The 10,087-nt window shown below is 40.0% G+C and overlaps 1 protein-coding gene across 3 annotated transcripts in view; it reads left to right on the forward strand.

The window, feature by feature from the left end:
- nipbla (NIPBL cohesin loading factor a) overlaps positions 1–9,161 on the forward strand; it is a 33,291-nt gene extending 24,130 nt beyond the window's left edge. For all 3 annotated transcript variants that reach the window (XM_077561134.1, XM_077561135.1, XM_077561136.1), the window contains exons 35-48: positions 32–162; positions 254–394; positions 1,366–1,459; positions 1,548–1,702; positions 2,017–2,107; positions 2,731–2,904; positions 2,992–3,182; positions 3,271–3,378; positions 3,577–3,777; positions 3,859–4,005; positions 5,282–5,640; positions 5,725–5,899; positions 6,593–6,790; positions 7,875–9,161. In XM_077561134.1, coding sequence (XP_077417260.1) covers positions 32–162; positions 254–394; positions 1,366–1,459; positions 1,548–1,702; positions 2,017–2,107; positions 2,731–2,904; positions 2,992–3,182; positions 3,271–3,378; positions 3,577–3,777; positions 3,859–4,005; positions 5,282–5,640; positions 5,725–5,899; positions 6,593–6,790; positions 7,875–8,237 — 2,528 coding nt within the window. In that variant the 3' untranslated portion in view covers positions 8,238–9,161. The remainder of the gene's footprint in view (positions 1–31; positions 163–253; positions 395–1,365; positions 1,460–1,547; positions 1,703–2,016; positions 2,108–2,730; positions 2,905–2,991; positions 3,183–3,270; positions 3,379–3,576; positions 3,778–3,858; positions 4,006–5,281; positions 5,641–5,724; positions 5,900–6,592; positions 6,791–7,874) is intronic.
- The last annotated feature ends 926 nt before the right edge of the window (positions 9,162–10,087 follow it).

The following is a 10,087-nucleotide window of genomic DNA, read 5'->3' on the forward strand; positions in this document are numbered from 1 at the left end:
GTCAATACTGTCTTTCCTCTTTCTCATGCAGAGAACAAGGGTGTGAACTCTACCCGCTTAGTGGCCTGCATCACTACCTTGTACCTGTTCAGTAAGATCAGGGCCCAACTCATGGTTAAACACGCCATGACCATGCAGCCTTACCTAACCACCAAGTGTAACGTAAGCGCCCCGTTTGTCTTAATATGTTTAACTCTGCATATTAGCTTGCTTTATTCGTTGTGAAAACGTATTGCGCTTGTGTTTTCTGCAGACTGCCAACGACTTCATGGTCATTTGCAACGTGGCGAAGATGTTGGAGCTGGTTGTGCCTCTGATGGAGCACCCCAGCGAGACATTCCTTGCCACCATAGAGGAGGACCTCATGAAACTCATCTTCAAATTTGGCATGACGGTAACGAGACCTTTATGGAACCCTGCCACATAGTTTACGGGTGCATCTAAAAAATGAAATTTATATTGTGAAATGTTTTCTCTCATTTGAGAGTGCAATGGCTTATTTCATAGATTCTTAACTGGGGTACTCATAAACATTTTGGCATGGTTGTCAAATGAGCACCTGAGGTTGTTGTTTAGCTCATTTTTTCCCCTAACCCACCAACCTCATGGATGAAGTTGAAGACTTTAGGCACATTTGGGCAAGGTTTACTGTTATAACGTGTAGATATGTCAGCTTAATATAACAAAATTAACTTTTTCCTGTATTTATTTATTTCTCTTCCCGGTTTTATTATCTTTATCTTTCACCGGGGCTACACAATGGGAGCTTATTTAAACCATACAATACAATTTCCTATTTTATAAAAAGACATTCATATTAAACTCAACTGAATTGCATGGCTCGTGAAAAATGTATTGCCCACCTCTGACTTGCAGTATGCCTGTGAGCAGCTAGGTTACTTAGCACAGTTCTCTGGGGCAGCCAAACGCTGTCCACTCTTTTTGCAGCACACACTGCATAAGGACATATTTTGTTAGATAACTATTGAAGCCAGCAGCCCCCCTGCACACGTTAGGCTAACTGAAATGAATGTAGAACGTATGACGATGAATGGTGAATGCAGCGTTCACTAGTAAAGTCAGCTGCCACAAAAGACTTCTAATGCAACCCTCAGTGACGGTTAACTTTGGTGTGGCCTGTACAAATAACGTTGATCGACACTTTATCGGAAACGTTTTTATTTTAATTTTAAAATTGTTGGAGTAAATAATTAACTGTTTTTGTTACCAATTATGTGAAATTGGATAATTTTTGTGGCACAGTGATCTTGACATAATTAGCATGCATTTTTGCAATTGGACAGTAGAGTCCAAATTTCTACCTTCTAGGCAAATGAACCAGAACTATGTTCCACTTTTCTATAGGTGGTCCAGCACTGTGTCAGCTGTCTGGGTGCTGTCGTCAACAAAGTGACACACAATTACAAATTTGTCTGGGCTTGCTTCAACAAATTCTATGGTGAGATACACAATTCTCCATGTCTAATACTTCAACTTTACTGCACTTCTTAGCTCACCGTTGCTGCTTTTTTTCCTTTAACCTCCAGGTGCACTTATCAGGCTGAAAACCCAGCATCAAGAGGATCCAACCGGCACAACATTAATAGCAAACAAGCCTGTTATACTGCGATCGCTGTTTACGGTTGGTGCCCTGGGTCGACACTTTGATTTTGACCTGGAGGAGTTCAAAGGCCCTGCCAAGGTAGAGATCAAGAATTGTAGCAATAGCCTTATCACACACCCCGGTAGAGTTATTTTAGAGTGAGGCAGTATAGTGTGGGGGAAGGATATTTAAGGTGCCCACTAATTGATTCGGGATTCGTCCACAGGAAGCCTTTGATTTGTTATGCACTCGCTCCTTCAACATGATGGTTCGGGTTGGCTCCTGGAGGTCACAATGGTCACATGTCTATTGTCTAAATACAGTGGATTTGTCCCGTCATTGTTGACTTGATACATGGGACATGACAACATTGTAAAAATGTATATTTTTTTGTTGTTGTTTTTTTTGTACAGACAATTATCAAAGAAAAGGTTCTGGAGCTTCTTCTATACTTCACCAAGCATGAGGACGAGGAAGTCAAGACCAAAGCTATCATTGGCTTAGGTAAGTGTAAAAACCTGTTAATATTAGCTTGTGCTTAGGTTTCTCCATTTTCAACAATCCTGAAATGCCAGCGTTTGATGCTATGAACAGGAAGCAGGCATACTCATTTACCGTAGTGCTTCCTGTTTTTGATATGTTTTACATTTATGACTTACAAGTCATTTTCATACAAAAAATTATCTGTAATTATGACTTTACTACTGGATTAGTGGAGGTTAGTGATAGACTGCGCCACCTTCCCGACTTTTGGGTGACATTGCCACTGTAAGAACGAAACTGTCATAAACCAAGGGTCCCCTGTCTATACAAGTGCATCTCAATAAACGTAAAATATAATGGAAAAGTTTCATTCTTTTAGTGGTTAAAATAAATTCTAAAAGTTAAACTCATGTAGATTCACTACACACAATGTGTGAAATATTTTGTAATTTTATTTTAATCATTTAAATGATTATAAATTAGATTTACAAAACCCCAAATTCACCATCTCAAGTAATGTAAATATTACACCGGAAAAAAATCTGATTTTTTTCTTTCTTTAGATTACGAACTTTCATATGATAATCAAGTTCAAGGAACTTTGAGTCTGTCCTGACAAAATGTTGTTTCCCCGCACCGTTCAGGCTTCCTCGTGATCATGCATCCCAGCCAAATGTTTGTGCCCGAAGTGAAGTCCTTGTACAACGGCATCCTGGCTGACAGTGCCTCGTCCATCAACCTCAAAATCCACATCCTCAAAAACCTCCAAACGTACCTGCAGGAGGAGGACACAAGGATGCAGGAAGCTGACCGAGAATGTACGTTCCACGGCCCAATCAAACACATCATCCGCTACATATCAGGGTTTGATTGTCTCACGTGAGTGAAATATGTTGTCTTTGCAGGGAAAAAGCTTTCCAAACAGGAAGATCTAAAGGAGATGGGGGACATCTCCTCAGGGATGAGCAGCTCCATCATGCAGCTTTACCTGAAGCAGGTTTTGGAGGCCTTCTTCCACACGCAGTCCAGTGTACGGCACTTTGCGCTCAACGTCATCGCACTCACTCTAAATCAGGGCCTCATCCATCCGGTGCAGGTAATCTGCTTATTAAGATTTGTCCGCTTGTCACATAAATATTGTAAGACTAAAGTGAAGAACACTTTTAATCCAATTTTTGTGTCAGTGTGTGCCGTATTTGATTGCCATGGGAACCGATCCGGAGCCCAGCATGAGGAACAAAGCTGATCAGCAACTAGTGGAAATCGACAAGAAGTACACGGGATTCATCCATGTGAGTTGGCATTACAGTCAAGCTCTTTTTCTGTATCTTCATTTCCTCCTATTCCATGAGATTTGTTGTTGCAATCAACCGTATTGCCACACAATCGCCTTTACATAAAACGTATCTGTAAACATGACATTTCCGTTGGCCCTGTTTGTATCTGATTAACTGATTGCTTTTCATTTCTCTTTCCTGCATTCTGTACAGATGAAGGCCGTTGCTGGGATGAAAATGTCATTCAACCTGCAGCAGTCCATCGAGATTTCTCGGAAGACCATCGTACGAGGTTTCAGGCAGGACGAAACCAATTCGGCGCTCTGCTCCCATCTTTTCTCCATGGTCCGCACCAACCGACAACACCGGAGGGCCTTCCTCATCTCGCTGCTGAACCTCTTCGACGACAGTGCGGTGAGTCATGGCAACCTGCAAATTTAAGCCTAAGCAGCATGAGCTTTTTTAACGCCATCTTATCTCCTTTTCAATGCGCAGAGGACAGAGGTGAACATGTTGCTGTTCATAGCAGACAACCTAGCCTACTTTCCATACCAGAGCCAGGAGGAACCTCTTTTCATCATGCACCACATAGACATCTGCTTGTCAGTTTCTGGCAGCAATCTTCTTCAGACCTTTACGGAGGTAAGCAAGCTCGGCCAAATAAAGTGGACACGTCTATCAAAGACATACAGTACAATGTCTAAAAATGTGCGATTTGTAGTCCATTCCAAATTTTCTGCCTCAAAAGGCCAACAAAACTTTGCTTTTTCTTTTTGGCCAGTGATGGCAAAATTTAAATGTGTCTTGTTAAAAGCTCGCATCTCACTGAGCGGCACAGGCTTGCGAGGGTACGTGCACATAGAACGAGTGTTGCTTTTTTTGGCCGGCTTTGTTCAATGCTGCAAAACGTTTCAAAGACACTTGCCACACTCTCTCATACCCTCGCTTTGTTCTCAACCCGTTTTTCTTGTCACAGAGAGAATTTTGAATATGCTAGAAAAAGGTGTTGTGCTTGCGATAACGAAAACACTTGGACTGTTTTTTATTTTTTTTATTTAACCTTTATGTGAAACATTTAGCTTTGTTTCACAAGTACGTATAATTTATAAGTCTTTTTTTAAGGGTTTTTTTAATTTATTTTTTGCTCTGTAGTGTATATTGTAATGAACTGGATTATGTGTTTTATGTCTGTCCGATGATTGACTTGCCCAATCTAAGACCTTCCACTTTTTCCCCCCGTTGAAGTCCTTTGTTGTGTTGGCAGTGTTTTTGGGTCATTGTCTTGTTCCATGATGAAGCTACTCCCGATTAGTTGGGATGCATTTTCCTGTAAATAGCCAGACGAAATGGTTTTGCAGACCTCCGAATCCATTCTGCTGCGTGTGACCATCATGAGTTACATCCGTCAATAATGGAAACCAGCACAATCTCCTCGCAACAAAAGTTATATATTGAAAGGCGGAGCTAAAATCTAGTAGCGATGGCTAAAATTCAGTTATGGTGGCCCACCACAGTTCAATTCATAAGCTGGGAACACTGCGGCTGTAATATCTTGTGCTTTATGGGGAACATGGTTTGAAATTAAAACATCTTTGAAATCAAACATCTTCACCGGTGCGGCTCAGAGGTTGTGGGTTCGATCCCATGCCACTGTGACCACGTTGAAGTATCCTTGAGCTTGACCCCCAGTTGCTCCTGAAACTTATGTCATCAGTAGGTGAATGAGTAGTCAAATGTAAAGCGCTTTGGGGTGCCTTGTAAGGTGGAAAAGCACTAGCGGTACATAAAATGAAGTGCCATTTACCAAAACTAAAAGACATTTGTATTTTATGCTGGTCCTCACTTAACATGTTTCCACCATGACAACTGATAATGATGAAAAGTCACATTGTGGTTGTGTGTTCTTTCCTCCATTCAGCTTCTATTAAAAGAGCCAAGGCGGAAGGAAAAGGTGAAGGAGTGGAAGAGCACATCAGACGGTGAGAATGATGAGGAAAGAATGAACTGCAACTCCCCTGGGAGCAACGAGGGGCATAACAGCGAAGACGACAATGTGGTACGGCGGCCCAAAAAGCCCAGAAAACCAGTAGACGACTCAAATAACTCCGGGTCAGAATCGGACCTCGACGATTTGAACGTGGATGATACAGACAGGGTCATGAGGCGCCTCCCAGACAATCCTGCTAGCCTCTTGGATTTTGCTAACTCTGTTCAAGGCATCTTATTGCTGCTGGTGCTCAAACAGCATCTGAAGAACCAGTATGGATTTTCAGACGGGTATGCACTTAAAAGACTTCTGCCGGTTCTGATGTGACAAATGCGCTGTTTGTAACCTTCCCTGTGATTTTGCTTTGACCACAGCAAAATTCAAAAGTACTCGCCAACGGAGTCAGCTAAGGTGTACGACAAGGCGGTGAACCGAAAAGTCAACGTTTACTTCCACCCACGACAAACCCTTGACTTCATCTTCAACAACATGGCGCGTGCTACGCTGACAGAAGATGTCAAGAGGCGAATCGTCAAACAGTACCTCGATGTAAGTGATGATGGCAGTAATATATATTATTAACTTAAAATTCTTACTCTACAGAAAATTCACAATTATGTACTAAATGAAATAAAACCAGTTAACAGTACAAAACTAGTTAAGAATTATACAGCTGTGGGAGAGAGAAAAAAAGAGAGCTGTTTTTGTTGTCATTGCTATATTGGTCTATACAAGTAAACCTTCAGTTGTGCTAGGCATATAATATGAAGAAGCAAGGGTGGTCTTTTATTTTTTCCCATGGCTGTATATGCTTTAAATCAAACCGTCCTGCAGTGTGCTATAAATAAATAGTTTGCACAGCCCTTTTTTTCGCAAGATATTATTGAATGTCGTGATCTACTCTGTTGCTACATATTTGTACGGTTGTTACATGGACACCAAACACTTAAGTACCAAATTGTTTTAAACTTATATTTACACTTGAGCCGCTTCACTAACTTTTATTTTATTTTATTATTTATTATTTTATTAAATGCTTTTAGATGTTGTACTTTTATTTATGTGAAGCACATCGATTTACCATATAAATGAAAAACGCTATACAAATAAAATTGCCATGCCCAAAAAAAAAAAAGGGGACATTTACATTAAAACGAGATTTTGTCTCCCAATTTCCATTCAAATAAGATAATTGTTACAGCGTTGGCTCAAAAAGTATTTTGACATTTGCCCTGGATGTAGTTCAAGATCCTGATGGAACATCTAGACCCGGACGAGGAGGATGAGGAGGGAGAAGCGTCAGCAAGCGCCAACATCCGTAACAAAGCCATAAATGCCCTGCTGGGAAGCTCGGGACCCTTGTTGGGACCCAGTCCACGCAATCAGGCTGGACCAGAGACGGATGACGACTACAGCGACAGTGACGAGCGGACTCCGGGGGTGAGAAACACTTAATTAGTGTCTGGCGGATTCCTCATTTGTCTAAAACCACTACAAGAAATGAGGGGAAAAATGCATATTTCTTGACTTACCGAACACCACATCGTTGTTGGTATTTATTTTGATAAATGGCTTTAATACTTCACAAATGCAAATGTGGTTATCTAATTTCCCCAAACTTTATTTCCAGGTTCTAATGTTGCATTCCAGAAAAGTGGGATGTTGAATTTATTTTTATTTTTTTAGATTATATGAGTTGCGACCTCAGTGTTTTTCTAGTGGAAATAAACAACAAAGATGGTTCATTGTGATACATTTTTGATTTATTTACAGTATATAGTATATACTGTAAATAAAGGAATATCTTATAAGCATTTCACTGAATAACTTCATGGCGGACATAGCGCCATATTTACTTTGTGTTATGTTCCATAACTAAATTAATGTAATCGTTTAAAAAAAAAAAGGTAAATAAATATGTCTTTATAATCTAGTAAATGATGTTTTACTATTCAGGGTCTGTGTCGAACTAGGGCTCACCAGTTTCAAGAAACGTCAGATTGAATGAACACAGTGAAGTCGGGATAAATATTTTGGCTCTTGACTTCATTTCTATGTGGGATTGTTTCTGAAGTGTGAGAAGAAGAAAAAAACAGTACTCTGTGTCAAACAGTTACTGATATATGAGGGTTTTTCAAGAGTGACTGTTTATGATTATTTTTCAGTAGCAAATATTCTTTCAGTAGTGAATGTGAGAGTGTTTTAAGTGAATGAATTGTTCACTTGTTTGTAAGAGCTCTTCAGTAGTGTGTAGTTGTTTATTTTTTTCAATAATGTGTGAAAAGTTTCATTAGTCTGAGTGAATAATTACAAATTTTTGAGTGCAAGGCGTGCATTTCAAAGTAAAATGTATTGGGACTGGGATGCAAGTAAATATGAATTTGAATTGACCAACTTTAAAGGGTAAAATGGCTAACTTGATGCAACAAATAATCAACTATTACAAGATGTCCCTTTATCTTTCCCACAATCATAATGTTTGCTTAATTGTGTCATCATTCTCATCCCCCTCCCCCTTCTATAGTCTTCTCGGCGGTCGAGACGAATGGGCGACCCATCGGACCCGGGCCGAATGAGCGAGACGGTGGAAGTGATGGATGTGATCGCCCTGTGCTGCCCCAAGTACAAGGACCGGCCGCAAATTGCCCGCGTGGTGCACAAGACTCCCAGCGGCTACACTATCCATTGGATGGCCGGCTCCTACTCGGGGCCATGGGCCGAGGCCAAAAAGCGCGACGGTCGCAAACTGGTGCCTTGGGTGGACACTATCAAGGAGTCGGACGTTATTTACAAGAAGATTTCCTTGACCAGCAACCACAAACTTAGCAACAAAGTAGTACAGACTTTACGCTCGCTGTATGCAGCACGGGAAGGAGGAGCGAGCTAATGGCTCCTGTGCTTTTTTGTTGTTGTTATTGTTGTTTTTGTTTTGTTTTTTGTTTCTCAAATTCCTCCTACCCACTCCCCTGCCGCCACCATCAACACGGCCAAACTTCACTGGATTCTCACACTTTCTCTTCCTCATTTTTGTAAGAAAAACACAAGACACTACATACTTTTACATGAGTTATTCTTTCAAGAAAAAGACTTTATTATTGTTATTATTATTATTATTATTATATGAGAGGAACGGCTCATGTTTGTGTGTATGTGTACACGTACAGAGAGGATATAGGGTCCAGAAGGCATATTGAAAGGAAATAATAGGCTCCGAAGGCTTTTACCAGAAGAGACCTGGAGGAGGGGGGGGGAATGTTTGGTCAACATTGTCGTGGGAGCTCCTTTGCTGTTGTGCAGCCAATTCTAGTCGCTCGTTTCTACTCCCACTGTATCATAGTTTAACACAAACGGAAAAATTAAACAATGTTTATATCTCTGATGACAAAACTGTAAAAAAATAAACAAAAACAAAAAAAGGAATAAAACCTTAAGTGAATGTTGGAAATTAGTCTTTTTGATGTTCTTATTAAAGTGTTTTTTGGAGTTTATTATATTACTAGCACCTAATGGTTTTTCTCTTCAAGCTTTTAGATATTTGAAAGAAAAAGAAACAAAAAAAAAAGGAGAGAAATAATTTTTATTTTTGTTCACTTTTATTTGTCCATGCTGTACAATGGCAGAGTCCTTTGGATATAATTTATTCTATTTCGAACTACGCATGCAGTATATATGTGGCCTATTGCAGAAGGATATTTTGTAAATGTAGATTTTTGTTGTCTTAGGTCACCTTAGTAACAAGAGGAAAAGGGGATTCATAACCTTTTTTTTGGTGGAACAAATACTGCAATAAATTTTCTACTTCTCTTTGTCATTTGTCTTCTCAAAGTGTCAAAACAATTTCCAACCCCATTTACTGACTGTGTTGAGTGAGTGCTGAACCACAATGTCTTATTTTCATTGTTTTTTTTATTATTATTATTTAGAAAAGGTTTTATTGCAGTGCTGTTATTTTTTCCCTTTATCATGATCAACCGAGTTTGCGTTTGTGGAATTTTGGATGGATATGGGTCGTCACAGAGCTTCAGGCGCCACGCTGCCGCCATCTGCCGGTCAATATGAGAAATGTGCTATATTCCATTTTCGCTGTAGATATAAAAATTACTCTTCCAATTATTAGACTTTTCTTGGTCACTACAGAACTTGGAGCAAATGAAAGGCTGCAACAAAATTTTATAATCGATTTATCCGCATTTTTTATTTATTTTTTCAAATCAGGGCATTTATCAAAATCTAATTCCACTCTTTTATTAAAAAACAGGACATTATTTCAGATTGACAGTGTTTTAAAAAAAAAGGAAAGAAGAAACCGAAACTGATTATGATTCGGGTACTAGTTTGGTCCATAATATGCCAGAAAATTGCCAAAGATGCTTCGCACACCCTGAACTAGTTGTCAGCCAATCGCAGGGCACACATGGATGAACAACCATTCACACTCACAGTCGCACCTGGGGTCAATTTAGAGTGTTTCATTAACATACCATGCATGTTTTTGGAATTTGGGAGGAAAACCACAGGCACGGGGAGAACGTGTAAACTCCACACAGGAAGGCCAGAGCCCGGAATCAAACCTGCAACCTCTAAACTGTGAGGGGTGAACGTGCTGACCAGTCGTCCACCGTGCCGCCCCCTAAAAGTATAGATTGTTGAGGGGGAAAAAATAGATTTGCCAATTTTTTATTTATGACATTTCGGCCCAACCACAGCGATATGAATCGATCTTAATGATGACTAAAT

Source organism: Vanacampus margaritifer, chromosome 3 (assembly GCF_051991255.1).
Source record: "Vanacampus margaritifer isolate UIUO_Vmar chromosome 3, RoL_Vmar_1.0, whole genome shotgun sequence".
In the NCBI taxonomy this organism is placed as follows: domain Eukaryota; kingdom Metazoa; phylum Chordata; class Actinopteri; order Syngnathiformes; family Syngnathidae; genus Vanacampus; species Vanacampus margaritifer.